Source organism: Boeremia exigua, assembly GCF_020726555.1.
Source record: "Boeremia exigua strain MPI-SDFR-AT-0100 chromosome Unknown C7974scaffold_6, whole genome shotgun sequence".
Lineage (NCBI taxonomy): Eukaryota > Fungi > Ascomycota > Dothideomycetes > Pleosporales > Didymellaceae > Boeremia > Boeremia exigua.
The window spans coordinates 2418-20906 of NW_025763523.1; the positions used below are offsets into that span (position 1 = coordinate 2418).

Here is an 18489-nt window from a genome sequence, read left to right on the forward strand (position 1 = left end):
GCTATAGTAAAGAATAATATTATAAATTATAAACTAATTACTACTAAATAGTATTTATAAAGCTTTATTCTTTTATATTTATATTACTTTATATAGCTTAGCTATAAAAAGTATAGTTTTTTTAATAAGCTATTCTAATTATAGTACTAATAGTTATATATAAGTATTTTAGCTTAGTGCTTATATATCTACTTTATAAAGATAGAATAACTTATATTTAGTAGCTATAAAGGATATAATAAGTATAGAAGTATATATATAGTAATAATCTTATTATTTTTATAGTATTACTAGAGCTAAAGCAAGTTATAGGTTTTATAGCTATTAATAACTAGTAGGTAGTGTGTACTTAATTATAGTGCACTCCTTTATATGTATGTAAAAGTGCTTTAACTGTTTAAAACTAAGCTTATTAGTAGTTTATCTATTAGCAACGGGCAACCTCGATCTTCTCTATAATGTGAACCTACTATTGACACCGGTGTCACCTGTGCTAGGCATCGAGGACAGCGAGTCTTGCAAGACGTACTGCGGGGGTGGGGCGTCACGCTCGGCGCTGCCATCCGAACACTCCGACGCCGCCGGTCTACTCAGATCCTCGTGTTCTGGATGGCCCATGGCGGATTCGGGCTTAAGAGACCGGGAGAGTGGTTGGTAATTTAGCCTGCGTCAAGAGGCAAAAGCGAATGTCTTAAAGGGTAACAGGCTAGAGTGCGTTGAACCCTGGACAACGACAGCTCTAGCTGTAGTTGGTCAGAGAACACGCCATACGACGTATTCGGCGTGAACCGCGCCACGACCTTGGCCACATAGCGTCATGCAGTTGCCTGGTGTGGCCGTGTGTGGCACGTTTCAGATCTAATCGCTTGGTACCGCGACCGAACCAAATGGGCGAGACTGCAGCCATGATCACGGCCGTGGCATCATGCGCTGAGCTACTGCGGGCTTGCACGTACGGTGTGTACGCAGACTTGCTCGAGCTCGTACCGCGGTGCCCCGAACGGGACCTAGATGAAATCTTTGCTGGCTTATCGGTACTCTAAGTGTTCCACACGCTTCAGCCCTTCAAGGACACTTACGCTGCGATATGGCGCACCCTTCTTAACGTTTCAGTGTCGGCCAATCTGGTAAGTGCTACAGTACACCAATCAAATATGCTTCTCGACTTAGCTATTGAGCGTGTTTCTGTTGATATGCTCATTCCTACGTGTGCTGTGCTTTCTCGTGTCCAACTGACCTGCGCATACGCCTTCTTGCATGTTCCAACTTCACTCGCCATTCCCGCGGCTAGTATTATAGATAAGTCTACTTCGAAGCTGCTGTATACTGTGGGCACTTTTTGTATCTCCAACTGGGACTGGTAGAGATTTGGTTGCCCTTTTACTTTTTCGACTATTGTTTTTGCTGCTGTGCCTGCTCTAGCCTTAGTGAAAACTGTAAGAGTGCTGCGTGCAATTACCCGCCACTGAACATAGCAGCATTCTGGCACTAAACGTGGGCTGCCTACGATGGAACACGAGAAAGGCAGATGTGGACCCCATCAGGGGTAGTTGAGGAAGCCATAGAAAGGTCGTTCCGCACCTTGGTCCATAAATTATTGACCTTATGCTATGGACTGGCTATCCACACCAACTTCTCATATCTCCGTTCCTTTTGTACCTCATTGTGAACGCAAATCTCGATCAACTTGGAAAGCCTTCGACAGTGACACATGCAGTCGTCTAGTACTATCAAGGAGGACCGCCAGCACGACGGTCCAGAGAGGCGGGTGTGCTGTAACACCACTGTGTTGCGCGTGCTGCAAGCGCTAGCATTGTTCCTGTACCTTTCTGCGTGCTGCGTATCGTAGGCTGATCAGCGAGACCCTAGGCGAACGGCTGCTGACGCTCTGCATAGTATTGGGTTGACCCAGTTGGTAGCGACGCCGCTGTACTTCGGTTGTCGGGAGTGGTACTATGCGTGGATCGCTGTCGCGAAGCAACAGTTCGGCTTGACGATAACGAGTATCACGCACTGGTGGGCGCCTGTCAAAGTACGAGTCAGCGGCGACCGAAGTGTCAGAGGGCAGCTGCGACAAAGAGAAGACGGCACTTTGCAGTGCGACTTTCCAAAACGAATCGTCCTGATCGCCAACCATCAAGTGAGTTCAACTCTCGCGAAGAGAAAGGGTGAGCCTTCCTGACAACAGCCAGCTATACACGGACTGGACGTACTTGTGGTGGGCTGCCTACAGCTCCTCCAGGCACGGCACACTTTGCATTGTTCTGAAAGATTCGATCAAGTACATCCCTGTGCTTGGCACAGGCATGATGCTGTACGGCTTCATCTTCCTTACGAGAGATTGGAAAAAAGATAAGGCGAAGTTCCAGCATCGACTGCGCCAGCTCAACGGCGTCAGCTGTAGATGGATGTCGGGAACACAGGCCCTGCGTCCTGTGTGGTTGCTCATATTTCCAGAAGGGACGAACTTGTGCGCAGGCGCAAGGTCATCCAGCACAAGGTGGGCCAATAGAAACAACATCACAGATCTGCGGCACACTTTGTTGCCTCGCAGTACCGGCCTCCGATTCTGCCTTTCGGAATTACGAAGTACGATAGACTACATGTACGACTGTACGGTCGCGTATGAAGGCGTTCCGTAAGTGACTAGCCAGTTGGTAGCTTTCGCGGAATGTCGGCTAACGAGATGCAGTCAAGGACACTACGGCGAAGACGTTTTCACGCTGCGATCGACCTACCTCAGCGGCCAACCACCACGCTGCGTTCACATGCACTGGCGGCGCTTTGCTGTAGAAGACATCCCCACTGGAGACAGCAAAGCTTTCAGCGATTGGTTGCTCGCGCGATGGCGGGAGAAAGACGATCTGCTCGATTACTACGGCAGAAATGGTCGATTCCCTTCCGATGAAGAGGATGTCATGCTCGACACAAACGGAAACAAAGCAGCGGCGGTGGCGACGATGGCGGTGGGTAACGGGTACATTGACACCACTGTGCGCCTGCGCAGCACCCTTGAATTGCTTCAGCTCGTCGGGCCTTTATTGTCGCTTTCGATCGCATGCTTTCTTGTTTTTATGTGCACAAGCAGAGATGCGGTACAGATAGCGCACGGCGATTCTCCGCCCTGGTCCGACGCACGGCTTTGATGCGAGCATAGGAGCCTAATTAGAACCAAAGCAAAGCAAGGTTTGTGCGACAAGTGATGCTAGCGTCATCCTTGCGGTCGTTTACGCAGGGCCATCGTGTTAGTCGGCAATCACCGGCAGATCGTATTCTCGTAAACCAGTTCCTATGGCTAACCTGAGAGGCTCCTTGGGATACGCGTACTGCCTCTGGGCGCTCGGACGAGCAGTGGCTCGAGCTTGCGATTGCACCTCCGGCTTCACGCGCATAGCCAGGAATGGCGTGCGCGCTCGTGGACGTATGGGGAATACGTCGAGCGTCGCATGGCTGCAGCTCGCCTCCGCTGTGTCTATGAACACTGGGACCCTCGAATCACTCTTCTATAAATTGAGGCACCTGGAAACATCATCTGCTGCCCCAATAGCCAGCTCTCTGCAAAGTAATCTTAACCTCACCATGTCCCAGTCAGACGCAGATCAACTCTCCAGCCTCCTGTGCAGAGGGTGTCCGAAACTGCAGCCCAGCGTTACGGCAGCGAGAAATGCCAAGCAAGCCCGACTGCATGAGATCAATACGTTGAAAAACGATCTCAACGAGACCGCTCTGCTGGAGCAATTCTTCAGTCGAAGCTTTGTCACTTTCGGCTTCTCCCAGAGTATATCCGCCGAAATGTGTCTAGACCCGTCAATTGAGTGCAAACCGCTTCTGGCTATGATGGAAACCGCGCAGCTCAGCAGCGATTCGATGCGGGCATGTCGGGAGGCAATCGCATCCCTACAGTGGAGCTTCAAGCTTGAGTCCGCAGCCATAGAACCCACGGACGAAACGCGCGCTGTCTTCGCTTGGCCATCCTTGCTGTCGTCAGCTTTTATGGATTTGCTGAGCACTCGGACGCCTGAAGCGCTGGTCATCCTTTGTTTCTACGGAAGACTGCTACACCGGCACAGAAAGGTCTGGTTCGTCGGCGATACTGGGCTTCGCTTGGTAGCGTACGTGAGCGCTTGTCTGGGCGTGCCATGGAGTTCGTTTCTGCGATGGCCGCAAGAAATTGTTACGCTGAACGCCAGGCTCTAGCGGCTGCAGCGCCAAGGGGGGCTTTAAAAAGGCTTTACACGACTTTCAAGGGGAATGTTTCCCAGGAGGCCTCAGCAAGCGTGCTTGGTGGACTTCTCAACAACAGTGGGTTACGGTTTGCCACAAAGCCAGCCTTCTTCGTACGCAATCCAAGTACCTGTGAAGAGGACCGTGTACATCCAGGTATCTCGGTTTTCATGCTGACTTGCATCACTCACAGCTGTACTATGATCGTTCTGCCAACAGAGCCTTGATACGCTTCTCTTCTCATCGTCCACCAAGTATAGCCCGTCATTGTCCAGCAAAGCAGCGACACTGCCCGTCTTGTATAGCACAAGTTCGAAGATTATCCCATTCTGTCAACCGTCAGGTCATCCAGTACCGCGGTGCCGAGTCTACTCACCGCATTGTTTCGACGTTTCCAACGAGCGACCTTCCGCGCCATTCGAGAGATGTCGTAGCCCCCCGAAGCAGCGGGCGATACAGACACGACAAACCCTTGAGGCCACACTGACAGCCTGCTCTGGCTCAGTGCACCCTCTGCGTGCGTGTTCCGAGCCAAAGCCGCCACAGTAGAATCGCATGCTGCTGCCGCAGCTGAGCGCGATTCGATGTCTGCCTCGAAGCCTATCTTGAAAACAAAATCTGGCCTGCGTCCAAGTCTTTCGGAAAAGCGTTGTAGGTGTGTTGCAAACCTTGACGTGAAGAAACCAACGGTGAGGAAGTCGATCGTTTCGTGCAGCTTACCAGAGCTCCCGACTCGTTGTAGCTGAGCAATCAGCACAGCCCGCAGGCGGCTACTGTCGCCCTTGTCAGCTGGTCTCGCGAAACGATACTGCATGCCTCTGTTATGGTTTTGTGAAGACTTGTGTGTGCGGCTACCTAGTGCTATCAGTTGTACAACGCACTAGCTGCACTGAGATTTGTGTATGAATATAGCCTTTTTGGATCAAATTGCCTCTATGAGATATGACTGGGGTTAATGAATAGCCATGCCGTTTCATATTGGATCCACCTGCTTGGACGATGCTCATTCTTGGGCGTCTGACTTGCCCAAGTCATGCAAGTACTCGGCGTCGTATTCTCGTATCGGCGGAAGCCCAATGTGATCTTGGACGGGGCCACTACCTCATCCGTGGGTTGACGTCTGCAACTCCGTGGGAGCGCTTCGCCGTGTCGTTCACTGATGGTACAACCGATACGGCGTACTTCCTTCTCGGCTGCGCTTGGCATCCACTCATCTGTTCGCAAGCTCTATGTCGATCCGGACTGCAAGCCAGAGTATTTTGGTGTGGCGAACGTATCTGCGCTCTTACCAACATTGTCGCTTCATCCCGCTGCCTCTTCGATGGACGGTCTGCATGCAACCCTTCACCTCAGATAGGCTCTTTGCGGTGACGCCTACAACACCAGCTCGTGACAACCTGTACTAGTTCTTCTCCAAGGAAATCCCCTTGCCTGCGTCGCGCGATGGTTGCGATGGTCGCGGTGGCTAGGAAGAGCGTGGCGAGGCCGAGGTTGCAGCACTGAAGTCCACCTTGAGTAACACCCTTGGCGGTGCAGAGACCAATTGGTCAGCCATGCTGCGCGACATTGTAGACAATACCAAAACAATAAGGCTCTACCCCATTCACAAAGTGCCAACTAGGAGACCATGGTATGGGGGTTGCTGCCTCATCATTGGCGATGCCGCGCACGCTATGCCGCCACATGCCAGCTAAGGCGTCTTAATGGCGCTTAAGGATGTGTTCCTCTTTTTAAAGCTGCTAAACAGCAGCTATAACTCTGTTAAAGACGCATTAGAGGCATACAAGCAGAAATGTAAGGAAAGAACCAAGCAAATGCTCGCGAAGACTGAGCAGAACGGCTTGATACGAAAGAAGGTTGCGCCGTGGCGCCTGTGGGTCAACGGACTTGCTATTTCTGGAGGACTGTGGGCCTACAGGTTGGCAGGGCTTGATAAGCTAGGCATCGGACAGAAGCCCCTTGCTTATAATGTTAAAGAAGAGAGTTTCGATCTATAAAGCGCTAAGCAGCTCAGCCTGTCTCTGCCAGGAATAGACATATCTACGACATAGCAACATGTGCGGGGATCGCCTTTTTCACGGGTGGACTTGAGTCCCTTAACTCAAAATGGGCCTATGTCTTTGCATCCTCATTATTAGTTGAAACTCTGTGAGTAACTCACTGTGCATAAGATAGCCTAATTAGATGGTCCCATTGTGAGGGAACGAGCCACTTGTTCAGAATAGTTTTGGCCCTGTGAATGCATCATCCACTAAGTAGACAGAGGTTGCAAAGTGGGGCGGGCTTGAAGGAGCTTTTCGACCTCCTCAGTCATGCGGTATCTATTCAATCGTTCAGTTTATAGATTCCTGCTCAGTTTCAGCCGCAACTTCACAGCTATGCCCGGAGGGATGGTTGTGGCAGACAGCCGTCGCCGTGTAGACGTGAGTCTGCACCGCCCCCCTCATTCGCGAACGAGTCATTTGTTTCCAGGGGCTATCCTTGTCCGGCTCCTACCTACGGATATTTACATTATGGGTCTGGAAAGGACATGCTTGTCGTGTGTTTGTAATCCTCAAATTGCCGTGCTGTATATTGGCCGTACTCAAGACCTCGTATGCGTAGCGTTGTTGGCCGTCGCAGTAAAATCACGGGTCGATTACGTTCTACCCTCATCAACTTGATGCAGGCTTGGATCCATTCGTCGCGGGTCAAAATCAATGTATTATTGCAGAATGCAGGAGTGCTTGATCAAGCACTCTGCGCAGGCGCACTTGTTTGAACGTCCCACAGCATGCGCGTGCGTGGCAGCTAACACCTGAGGCGATCACTTTATAAATGAGACAGAAGGATAAAACACTACACACCTATTCAAGAAGAATAAAACTGTTTCTCTTATAATGGCAATTGAAATAGAGCATCTTCACTGTTAGTTGATTTTGCGTGGGGCAGGGGTAAGAGCCTACAAGCCACTGCACGCTTCCAGAAGGCGTATTGAGTTTGTGTCCAGGGCGTGCCCCGGTTTTCTCGATCCGTCAAGGCCTTGGAGCCGGGCGAAAACCCTGGAACTGGGTCCTACGGTGTTTGGCAGAGGAGCTAGAGTCAGGCGAAGCATAGTGCAAGTCGCATACAGCGTCGTAAGGAGAAAGACCGAGTCAATCTCGTATGTGGACTCCGTGACAGAAAGAGAGATACGCGTTACGTGGAGAGCTCAACGCCGCGCTAGCCACAACTGGAAAGGGCTGCTGTACCCTGAGCGGCCCTGATTGGAATATGGGCGTTTGCTCAAACTCCACAATGAGATACTCAGCCCTGTGCCGCTCGCAACCAGCTCCGTCCTTCGAGTTTCGGCGATCCGAACCGTGCATAGGCGCAATCTCTGGAGCGAAAGCAAGACTAAGGGGCCACCAAGCCACTATGGTGGCACATATACGCCCTTGTGCCGCGGGTTTGTCTGTTCCTTCCAGCTTCCTTCACTGCTCAATTTTTCGTCATGTCGCAGCAAAACATGATTTTCGCATAAAGGGTCGAGGAATGGATTGCGCAAGGCGAGCCCGTCGTTCTCCATGAGGGGTATGCCCTGAACATTTCCCAGTGAATCGACAACCACCCTGGTCGCCGTCTGGCTATCTTGCACATGCTTGGCAGAGACGCTACCGACGAGATCAACATGTATGCGCACCCTCTCAAGTTTTGCAGCTGAGAGCTGTATCTTTGGACGTAGGGACATGGAACTGACCCAAAGTGCTGCAGTTACCTTTCCAACAAAGCCCTTCTCATGATGAAGCGATACCGCATTGGCCGCATTTAACAGCCATGGTTGAATCTTGAACCCCCTATCCGCGCCGTAAAGCCCCGCGCTGGAATAGAGCTCAATGAGAAGGAAGACCTCGAGTCCAGGCACGATAGATGGTTAAGAAAGAGCGTCGACCCAAGCTCTGTTAGTCTCTCTATGAATCTACGCTCCGCGAACATGGTTCCAGGTGTCATGTTGGTTAAGACAACGCTAACACTAGTTTCTAGGTGGCTGCTTCGATTAGCAGGAAGCTGAAGCCTATCGATGGCTGCACCAACATCTGCCGCTCACGAACACCAGATCCCGAAAAGCAATCTCTGCCACGGTCCAAGGCCTCGATTCCTGCTGCCTTTGACAAGAAATCCCACCGACTGCAGTATGCTGCTGAGTTGGAAGAGCAGGAGATAATCGACGGCTTGAGGGAGAACCCTTCCATCGACCCAGAAACACAGCATCAGATTCTTGTAACCTACTATAAACTGCACAAGCAGATTAAGGCAGAAGAACTATATAAGCGCAACTACGCAGCATATAGGTATAAGTTAATTTAATATACTATAATTTTCTGCGCTTTTGCATACTTGCTTTATAGCTAGTAGTATTTAACTTCTGTGCTTTTTCTTAGCTTGTTCTAGGTAAGTTTATCTGCCTACTATTCTATATACCTACTAACCTAGTCTAGCAACAAATTATATTTATAGCATATAATACTAGCTACTATAGTATATCTAGAAACTTTATTATTAATACCTTAATTAGCGCCTTTATTGCTAATTTCTGCTATAGTTTCTAAATTAGCTAGTAGAAGTTCTTATATAATATATACTACCTATTTACCTATATGCCTAAGTATAACCCTAATATCTAGAATATACTACTATTCTCTATCTCTCCTATATATATTAGAGGTATTATCTTAACTTTCTATAACAAATTTAAGTTTAAGTAGAATAGTATATATAAGTTCCTTCTACCTTACTAAAAGTATATCTATTATCCTATTATAGCGCTTGTATAATTTAATCTCTACTTGCTATTATAGTGCTATCTATACTACTATAGCCTTTATTACTCTCTACTAGTTTAAACTAGTAGATAGAAGTTAAACCTACTAGTAGCCTAAAGATAAACTTTAATATAATACTCTAAAGATAGTCTAGCCTTATTAATCTCTTCTAAAGAATAGGTACTATTGAAATAATAAGTAAAATATACCTCTACTTATCTAAATATATTAAGATATATAAGCCTTATAGAGCGTATCTAATTAGAGAGTAAGTTAGTTAATAGACTTAATCTTAGATAAAAACTATTAAATAACTAATATAATTAAAGAGATAGTAAAACTTTATTTAGAGCTAGATATATTAATAGTAGCTATTGCTTTTATACTAGATATCTCTCTTAACTTAGATTTATCTCTTATAGAATTTTTTTATCTACTAGAAGTAAAGCTAGATCTCTATAAATAGGTATAGTAGCTAGTATTTATAAAGTTTCTAGACTCTAAACTATATATTAATTATACTACTAATATACCTTATAGGTAAGCAAGCTAATAGGTAAGTAAGCTACTTTTACTAAGCCCTTACTAAAACCTAACTTATTATAGCTTATAATACTATACTTTAGTACTCTATAGTAGGCTATAGTATAGAATATTATTTAGAGACCTCTTCTATATTAATCTTATATACTTATACGTTATAACTAGTCTAGTTATACCTTCTATAGCACCTTTAAGTAGGCTTACCCTTTTAAGTATATACCTACTTCTTTACCTTCTTTCTATTACTATGCGCTATAAACCTCTTTAGAGCTACTAGTTAGTTACTATCTATCTTTAACTATTAGTATCTTTTTCTTCTAAACCTACTTTCTTTTATATAATTTTTATTATATAGTAGCTTTATTAGCTACTTAACGCTCCCTAATTTTCTATAAAGCTAAAACTAGCTTATACATATTAATTATAGCCTTCTTTAATATCTTCTTAAATACCTTAACTATAAATATAAGAGAGCTATCTATAGGCCTTTAAATCTTTAACTTTATAAGTATTAATTATAATCTAAACTCTAAAGTATTACTAGAGGTTTATAAGTACTAGAGTATATTATTACTAGAAAGTAGTAGTACTAGAGTCTAAAGCTTTATATTAAGAGCTAATATAACCTATTCTAGGTTAAAAGAGACTAATCTAGTACTTTAAAACTCTTCTTAAATATTACTAGAAGTAAATACTATATTATAGGCTACTTTAAAGTATAGTAGAAACTTAGCCTTTATAAGGTAGATAATTTAGTTATATATAAGTATTTTAGCTTAGTACCTATATACTATCTTTAAAGAGGTAAAATAGCCTATATTAAGTAGCTATAAGAGGTATAATAAGTAAAGAGGTATATATATAGTAATATTCTTATTATTCTTATAGTATTACTAGAATTAGAGTAAGTTATAGCTCTTATAGCTATTAATAACTAGTAGTTAGTAGATACTAATAGTATACTTCTTTATATACTTATTAAAGTACTTTAACTACTTAAGACTAAGCTTATTAGTAGTCTAGCTATTACTAGAGACTCTAATAACCTAGTTCTAGGGCAGATCTTTCTTCTTATACTAGCTAGAAAGGTAGTAGCACGCTTTAAAGATAATAAAGAGTAGAATAGCCTATTCTTTTATATTAATACCTTATATAACTATTACTTACTTCTAGTTGCCTTGCTAAACTACCTTTAGCCTTCTTTATTTCTTTAAAGCTATAATAACTACTTTTTAAGAGATCTAGCCTATTATAAAGCCTATCTTATTAAAGTTATATATATTATTATTCTAGATGCTATACTTAGCTTTAAAATTAGCTACTAGGCTAAACTAGCCCTATATAACCTCTAAATCCTTATAGAGGGCTTGCTTATAGTTATATTCGCAATTAAACTTTACTTTAAGCTCTAGCTAATACTTAATAAATATACTAGGCTAGTTTATGCTAATAAGGCCTAGATTATACTTAGCACGTAGAGAATTAGCTATAGCAGCTATATCTACTAGCTAGAGGCTAAATCCTTGCCTATCTAGCTTAAGTATATGCTTAATAATTACCTACTTCTTATTATTATCTAAGTCCTATAAGTTAGGTATAATATTATCTTATAAAGGTTGTCTAGTATATTAATAGCTTAGTATGCTTTAAAGCACCTTATATATAGCTATAGCGCGTTACTATAAGAGATTTATATCTTATTTAAGAGCTTAAAGTACAAGCTATACCTAAGCCTTCTTTAACACATTAATAATAGGTTATTATTAAAGTATTAGTATAAGAAGGGTACTTTAGTAGGGGCTTAGCAAAAGTAGCTTACTTGCCTATTAGCTTACTTGCCTATAAGGTACGTTATAAGATAGAAACTTACTTAAATACTTAGGAGTATCTTGCCTATAGTATAAAATAATTATAGTAGAAAGAGTACAGAAACTTACTATGTCTTATTGGCGCATTGTTTAAGTTATGCAGTCTAACATAGATTTCCTATAACTTCTTATGTTAGAAATCTTGATTAAAAGTACTTAGATCTTCCGATCCAGGCTTATCTAACAGCAGCGGGGTTAATAACTATGTGCTTCTTATAACTATTTAATCTACGATATATGTGACCCTAGGGTGGAAATTTATTTAATGACCTTAATGTTTGAGTACGGAAAATAAAGTCTTTCTATTTCCACTATGCATAGAAAAGAGCTAGACGCACACGAAGGACTGAAAAGAATGGTAGTAAGTGGAAATGAGTTCCTTCGTCTTGCCTAAAGCTTTGATTTGATGCAAATGGCTAAACGACCCCCTCCCACTCTGGTAATTCTGCTTTTCAAGCCATGAGATCACAAAATAGGATTAAAGGTGGTGTTCTCGAATGGAGAACATACAACTAAGAACTCATCTGATCCGGTTCGCGAATCATTCTACCTACACGGCCTGGTGTAGATGCAGAAATTCCAGCCGCAGTTCAGCACGCAATAAATGACGTTGCTCTAGAACAAATGCGCCTTCAACCACCTTTAGTACGCTTCGATTTTGGTTCCATGGTGAGCGCCGTGGCTGTCAAGGATCTTTGCGTCAAAACCATCTACCGTCCAGAGCCGCCGGGCGGCGCAGGCAGAAAAGCATCCTATTCACGTTACTTCTTCCCCTAAATTGGGCGAGCAATTAGATAGGATTGGTCTAGCTTGAAAAGGTGTTCGACCATTATACGAAGCCAAAAGCGCGGTAGAAGTACTGCTTCTCGATCGTAGATGGCCGATCCAGTCACCTGACGCAGGACTTGATCAAACAACTGTCACCAGAGACAGACTATACTAGCAGTATTACCCCTCCACAGTACTAAGACGCTGCAGCCGTCAGATGTAGTATGCCTCGAACCTCTCGCTTCCAACTTTTACTGCGAGTGCGACAACCATCTCCAGGCGTCCCCAAATGCCTTGCTCCACTGTTAGATTGCGGAGTTTTTGCCTCATGCGGGCCTCCTTGAATTGCTACGATCAGAGGAGTTCTCATATTCAAAATGTCGACAGCCACCAGCATATCCCTAGTCAAACCCGACGTTCTCCTTGATAGATTCTGCCACGCAACTCCTGACAATCCAGTTTCTGTCTCCTCTGGTTACACGGCTTGATATGCAGAGAGGCGGCCTAAAGCTTGCACTGCAATTGAAGCAGTGGTGAAGGATCGTCGCAGTTCAGGTGCGTGCAAGCTGGACCAGATTATCCACCACCTATCATCCCAAGTTGAGTCCCTTCGGGCCGAAATTGATAGCCTGCGGAAGGAGCTATACCGGAAGCGGAAGAGCCAGAAGCTATCCAAAACACAGTTGGACCTGCGCAGTCTGTCATTGGAATTCCCAACTCCAGCTCACATGAATATATTTGCAAGATCAAAAAAATCCTGATGCCATTAAAAATCACACAGCATCGTCCATCATGGACCAAACAACCATGGAAAATGCTCGGGGGGATCAAGCTGTCGCGGTCTCTGCTGCATTCACTATCATCGCCGCGGCCGCTCTAAGTTTACGTTGTGCGTAGCGTCGATTGTGCACTGTTGAGCGATACATGGACTAAAACTTATGATTGTTGACTCGGTATACGCTCGCTTGTTCGTTTACGCTGCAAAGTGCCTGCGAGGATCATCTGATGGCTTTGGCAGCAGTGAGTTCCGCAGATCTCTGTGGTGCTGAGTCGAATGGAGCCTGCAGCTTTGCTCCCTTGGTCTGACAATCTGCATCGGCTTGCGTGAGTCATACCAATCCATCCTTGCTCGTACTTGCCAGACTTACGCCTCGTACAAGTAAGATGGGGAATGGGCAAGCATGGACACGAGCTTTCGGCAGGAGAGCGCGAGAGCTCTTTGAAGGTGATGCGCAGCCGATCAAAGATCTTACCCCTACGGCTAATGGAGAACTTTAGGTATTCTACGCTTCCTTGACTGTGTATGATCTTTCTCTCGGATTGACAAAGTGCTCGATCATTGTCAAATGCCTGCGAATCTTTCCGACCAGGCGACTTGAGGTCGCTTGCTTGCTCGTGCTTGCTGCTACAATGATCTATAGGTTGTGCACAGTACTTTGCAGCATACTCATCTGCCTGTCACCACGAGCGTTTTGGACGCGGACCTGCGCGATGTCTGGGTAAACTCGCAGTATGATTGGTGAACGCGTCTTTGAACAGTAAGCTTTCCCGTCCTTCGCCCAAATCAAGAACAAAATGCTAATGCCACAGCGTGCATCAGTCTTGATCGATAGTGTCATCATCGTTCCCAACATATAACAATTCATCAGCAGCAACGTGGAATTTGGTCGAGGCTAACATGGGGACAACGTGTGCCTGTCTTCCGCTGTTGCGGCCACTGCTAGCTCGAAGGGGGCTCAGAAGAGGGTCCAAGGGAAGGGGCTCCGCGAGTAATTTGCACTGTTGGACGTTGCAATCGCAGACTTCCGAGCATGTTGACATGTAAGGGACCACCAACCAAGAGAACACCACTAACCACGAGATTGTGCGAGGAACACCAGAGACGCGCGCTGCACCAAAATTTGCCTAGAAGCGAGCAGATGCTTATGGGTACGAGAAGGGCAAACCTGCGTTGTTGGCATACCAGTAATGTTTCGGCACCATTGCACTCTAAGTGAGGATCGACGTGTAGTAACAATGGCTCCTTGTGCTGATTGGCTAATTGCTTGTGAGCAGTCAAACTCGCGTCTCTGAGAATGCGAGCGTCTACTTCTGCCAGGCGCTGCTGCTCTATTAAGTCCAGGGTCTCCTTGGCCTAGAGTGTAGCAACTTACAGCACTCCAGGATCTACACTTTTGGCAGCGCGAGCTGCAGCCTTCCAAAATGTTCTCATTTCAGCTGGGTCAAGTCGCTGACGCTTCCCTGCAATTCCACCGAAGGTTCTCCAGTATCGCGACCCTTGGACTTGCTGGGTACCCTTCCCCCGGGGAACCTCCATGCAAACACTACAACCACCCCGAACATCAGCAATGCATCGAACACGTACAATGTCCACTCGTTCCTCAGAGGATAGCCATCATGACCCATGATATACTCCACAACGCGGAAGATGGACCGCACCATAATAAGCACGCTAACCACGTACAGCATCATCATGGTGCTCCTCCAGGTAGACGATCTTTCCAGAGACGCTTCCGTGGGTCGGCGGTCCAGACGTGCGTGGAAGATGGCTGCGGTCACCGCAAACAGTGCGAATATGATGATCTGGACGAAAAGACCTCCCAGAATGATGTTCTCTCCTGTCTTTATGCTGTTGCCAGTGCTCATGATCCCTCCGCCGCTGGCCTGAACGATGAACGAGACGACGTCTCCGAAAACGAAGATCTTTGTGAGCCATTTAACAGGCACGACGGAGTGAGACTCGGCGTCGAGGGAGCGGATGAGACGTCCGAGCACCATGTACACAGACGCCGCGAATAGCGCCGGCGCGACGAGGATGAGGATATTTTGGATGATGAATGGCGTCAGCTGATCGGTTTTGTCTCTGGCTGCGGCTCGAGCGCAGTAACCGACAAGCTCGACTGTGGCTTGACGTCAGCGGCAGTCCAACTTGATGTGCCAACGCGTGGACATACACAGCCCACCAAGAGCGAAGGGAATACAGAACCAGGCGCGAGTCCTAAACATGCGCCAGATGATATAGAAGCTGCCCAGAGCGAAGAGGGCTGCAAAGATAGCAGCAGCGACGGTGGAAGGAACATAGTTCCAGAGGTAGTAAGAGCCTCTGTATGGCTTCAGCTCGGCCATTGGAGGTTTGGCGGTCGGGGGTTGGAGGGTTTGAAGGCGCAGCAGGAGCGCAGTCGTTGAGGATGCAAAAGAGAAGACGAATGGGGTCCACCACCCTGGTGCTTATACAGAAAGTGCTTGTTAGGGAGGAACAAAACATGGCCAAAGCACACAGGCCCTTACACTGTGGAAGCAGGTACGCGTGTAGACTAGCGGCGATTATTGATTATGGTCGCAGAGGGTAAGTATACGCGTATAGACTCCAGGCGAGAGGAGCCGTGGGGCTGTGTGGGGCGAGATGCTATACGTGTAGAGCCTTGGCGCTGGCGCACCGGGTGCTAATATTCTTTGTTTGGGCGCACGCTGACCTCGCTCACTCGACAAATACCACCTGCGTCTTCAGCGTATCTGTCGTACATCTCATCTTTCCAAATCCTCCTTGTATACTGCGTCAAAGCTTTCCACCGGCTCGCTGTGCGTCTGGCCAGAGATGACGCCAGAGCCCGTCCAACAAGTCGCTCCTCTCCCGAAGCGACGCCGCACCGATCAAAAGTCCAAGAAGGGCTGCAGCGCGTGCAAGACGCGGCACACCAAGTGCGACGAAGGTAGGCCCAGGTGCATCAACTGCATCACGACTCACCGTCGTTGTTCCTCTCCTGCTGCTCCAGCGAATGCGGCAGCTGTAGCAAGCAGGGCAACGGTTGCCGGAACGGGGAGTCCATGCACGCCCGAGGAGGCTGCTGGGGCTCTTTTCACCACGAGCCATCTCGTATGCCTGCACCACGCCGAGACGCAGATGGAGAGATACACGGCGCTGCATGGGACCGCGCCGCCAATCGTTGATCTCGCCATACCGTGTTCGTGCACGCAATGCCCGCAGCCGCGCGACGCCACTAACTCTTTGACTGTTTGTAGAGGTTACGCCCGTTGAGGTACGTTGAAGCTGCAAAGAGCTTACATTTACGCTATTTTACTGGTAAAAAGTCACGCGGATTCGGGTGTTGCGCGCGCAGACATGGTAGCTTTTGCCGGGACCCGTCGTCATCTTGACTGTAACGTCAGACGACGAAATCAAGACCGAAGGTTGCACTATGCTATAACATCTATCATTCATTAGCAGGGTAATTGGGCAGTGGAAAATCCTTGTACTATTGCAGTCAGTGTTCGTGCCTACTGCAGACTATTGACATGCCTGTTCACGCTTGTGAGAAACGAAAATACAGTCTGAAGAGATCTGCACTTGGGTCTTAGCAGTTTGATCTGAAATTCAGCGTGGAGACAGAATTCGTGGGGTATTTCGCCAAATCTTCAATCGATAGAATTGCAAACCCGGTGTCATTCATGAACGGCAGTAATTGCTATGTCTATGCGCAAGCGAGCAAAAGATCAAATCCGGCCATCTCGATTAAGTCCACAAGACCGCCTTCATCCCTAACGCAGGTCAAAAGGCGCATGAGGCTCAAATCACGGCTCGACTACATCCTCAGAGTGACCTGCGCTTCGTTCTCTAAGTCCCGCGAGCTGAAACCTGCCCTGAATTCCACCAATCCTGTTGGGATGATTCAAGCGGTCTCTTCCACATTCCAGTAGCTGATATCCCTCCTCGTCAGCTCGAATTCCACCTGCTTTGTCTCGCTTGCATCGAGTCTGACCTTCTTGAATCCCCTTAACACCTTCATGGGTGTACCCGAAGGGGTTGTGTCCTGAGGCAGAGAAACGTAGAGCTGCGGCACTGCAAAACCTGCTCTGTGACCTGAGTTCGTGATTTTGACCTTCGCAACAGCGGCAGTGGTTCACAGATCATGTAGACCGCCAGGAGCGAAGCCCATAGACTCATTTGCGTAGGCCGTTAACGAGCCGCCCGTGATCTCTACATTGAGGACATCGTCCATCTCAAATGTCGTGTACGAGAGCCCAAAGCCAAAGCGGTATATTGGATCGATGGCGCTCGCATCGAAATGCCGATAGTCGATTAACTGGCTTTCTGTGAAGTCTGCTTGCCATGCGTTTGGATCGCCCTTCGCATCGACATGCTCCACGATGGGCAGACCATAGTCTGAAGCGGTTCTAGGAATGGTGTAAGGCAATCGACCACTAGGCTCCTGAACGCCCCACAGTACATCTACAATCGAGTTGCCAGACTCTTCATCTGGGTAGTGTGCGGCCAAAATAGCCGTCACATTCTCGTTGTCGGCCCAAGGCATAAGCACCACGCCGGGCCCGTGTGTCATGACGATAGTGTTCGGACACATCATCGCCGTGCTTTCCATTGCTCTGTTGGCGTTCCACTGGAGCTCCAGAGAAGATCTGTCATGGCCTTCCGTGGCAAAAGCCTTCAGGAACAGAAGACAAGTGTCCGGAACATGCTAAGTCTAGTCTTTCCTAGATGATATAGAAAGCTCTATGTCAATTAGGACTATCTCTATACTATTACGCCGCAGTCTAATAATAATCTAGATACAGCTACCTGTAAATCTAAACCTCCCACTTCGCCATGTACTAGTTAATCTCCTTCAAAGGTGATACATCTACCCTAGCATGAACGCACGCACTTTCTATGCTGCGCAACAAGCTATCAGGCCCTGCTCCATACACCTATACCGCATCTTCTGCCGCACCCCCCTTCTCTCTCACAAAGGAAGTACCCTGATCATTTAAGCCTATGGCATTCCTAATATGCACTGCTGGGTCTAGTCTTCTATTTAGTGAACTTATATAAGTTATAAGCACTAATGCTAGCATCTGCTTAGCAATTTTACTAAGCAAGCGCTATTCCTTGATAGTGGAAGCTTCTTTGTCTTGTATAGTCTATACTAGGGTAAATGCACTGTCGCTACTAGACGCGCGCTCTTCTAGCTACTACCTAGCTAGGCTATATGCGCTAGTTAGGCCACTCCTACTAACAATGCATAGAGTGTGGGACGCAGTCTTGAAGTGGATATTATAGGGTAGATATAGCCCTTCTAGGCGAACTTTAAGGTCTACCTTATCCCTATAGTTAGGAACTATATTACCTAGTTTCTAAGTCTATTCTTTATTAAGACTCTTCTGCTTTTTGCCTTGGGACCTTTAGAAAAGAAAGACTAGACCTAAGATATTAGTGCTGGGTACTGCAGCTATAAAGGCGTGATTCTGTATTTTACTAATGCTAGGGACGTTAATATAGTAATACTTTAGTAGGGAGCCTATAGTAAGCGCTT

General features: G+C 46.7%; 7 protein-coding genes across 7 annotated transcripts; 5 read left to right on the forward strand and 2 right to left on the reverse strand.

The window, feature by feature from the left end:
• Nucleotides 1-1879: 1879 nt before the first annotated feature.
• Nucleotides 1880-3146, forward strand: C7974DRAFT_311873 (acyltransferase-domain-containing protein; the record flags this gene model as incomplete). Its single annotated transcript, XM_046138326.1, has 3 exons — nucleotides 1880-2140; nucleotides 2193-2638; nucleotides 2693-3146. Coding segments are annotated over 3 exons (1161 nt in total), but the record flags the coding sequence as incomplete, so codon positions are not given.
• Nucleotides 3147-3579: 433 nt separating this feature from the next.
• Nucleotides 3580-4711, forward strand: C7974DRAFT_375851 (uncharacterized protein; the record flags this gene model as incomplete). The annotated part of the gene is made up of 3 exons (XM_046140238.1): nucleotides 3580-4112; nucleotides 4248-4380; nucleotides 4418-4711. The coding sequence occupies 3 exons, from the start codon at nucleotides 3580-3582 to the stop codon at nucleotides 4709-4711; spliced, it is 960 nt and encodes a 319-aa protein (XP_045996720.1).
• Nucleotides 4712-8176: 3465 nt separating this feature from the next.
• On the forward strand, nucleotides 8177-8550 carry C7974DRAFT_412789 (uncharacterized protein; the record flags this gene model as incomplete). Its single annotated transcript, XM_046143677.1, has 2 exons — nucleotides 8177-8193; nucleotides 8247-8550. 2 exons carry the CDS (start codon nucleotides 8177-8179, stop codon nucleotides 8548-8550), a joined length of 321 nt encoding a protein of 106 aa, XP_045996721.1.
• Nucleotides 8551-13120: 4570 nt separating this feature from the next.
• C7974DRAFT_393519 (uncharacterized protein) lies at nucleotides 13121-13694 on the forward strand. The gene is made up of 3 exons (XM_046141782.1): nucleotides 13121-13288; nucleotides 13345-13409; nucleotides 13463-13694. The coding sequence occupies exons 2-3, from the start codon at nucleotides 13356-13358 to the stop codon at nucleotides 13685-13687; spliced, it is 279 nt and encodes a 92-aa protein (XP_045996722.1). The 5' UTR covers nucleotides 13121-13288; nucleotides 13345-13355; the 3' UTR covers nucleotides 13688-13694.
• Nucleotides 13695-14175: 481 nt separating this feature from the next.
• On the reverse strand, nucleotides 14176-15543 carry C7974DRAFT_178338 (RTA1 like protein-domain-containing protein). Its single transcript, XM_046136315.1, has 2 exons — nucleotides 15139-15543; nucleotides 14176-15084 (listed from the first exon to the last, which is right to left on the reverse strand). Exons 1-2 carry the CDS (start codon nucleotides 15308-15310, stop codon nucleotides 14393-14395), a joined length of 864 nt encoding a protein of 287 aa, XP_045996723.1. The 5' UTR covers nucleotides 15311-15543; the 3' UTR covers nucleotides 14176-14392.
• Nucleotides 15544-15667: 124 nt separating this feature from the next.
• C7974DRAFT_393522 (uncharacterized protein) lies at nucleotides 15668-16622 on the forward strand. The gene has a single exon (XM_046141783.1). The coding sequence runs from the start codon at nucleotides 15780-15782 to the stop codon at nucleotides 16218-16220; it is 441 nt and encodes a 146-aa protein (XP_045996724.1). The 5' UTR covers nucleotides 15668-15779; the 3' UTR covers nucleotides 16221-16622.
• A 229-nt stretch (nucleotides 16623-16851) lies between these two features.
• C7974DRAFT_453419 (glycoside hydrolase family 3 C-terminal domain-containing protein) lies at nucleotides 16852-17549 on the reverse strand (the record flags this gene model as incomplete). The annotated part of the gene is made up of 2 exons (XM_046145863.1): nucleotides 17087-17549; nucleotides 16852-17035 (listed from the first exon to the last, which is right to left on the reverse strand). Exons 1-2 carry the CDS (start codon nucleotides 17542-17544, stop codon nucleotides 16852-16854), a joined length of 642 nt encoding a protein of 213 aa, XP_045996725.1. The 5' UTR covers nucleotides 17545-17549.
• Between the last annotated feature and the right edge of the window lie 940 nt (nucleotides 17550-18489).

Bases quoted from the DNA above. Each gene is read 5' to 3' on its own strand.
- C7974DRAFT_178338 (XM_046136315.1), bottom strand. From the start codon at position 15,310: ATGGCCGAGCTGAAGCCATACAGAGGCTCTTACTACCTCTGGAACTAT. The intron at 15,085-15,138 runs GTATGTCCACGC...GTCAAGCCACAG, and splicing joins CTTCGCTCTTGGTGGGCTGT to TCGAGCTTGTCGGTTACTGC.
- C7974DRAFT_393519 (XM_046141782.1), top strand. From the start codon at position 13,356: ATGGGCAAGCATGGACACGAGCTTTCGGCAGGAGAGCGCGAGAGCTCT. The intron at 13,410-13,462 runs GTGATGCGCAGC...GGAGAACTTTAG, and splicing joins AGCGCGAGAGCTCTTTGAAG to GTATTCTACGCTTCCTTGAC.
- C7974DRAFT_393522 (XM_046141783.1), top strand. From the start codon at position 15,780: ATGACGCCAGAGCCCGTCCAACAAGTCGCTCCTCTCCCGAAGCGACGC.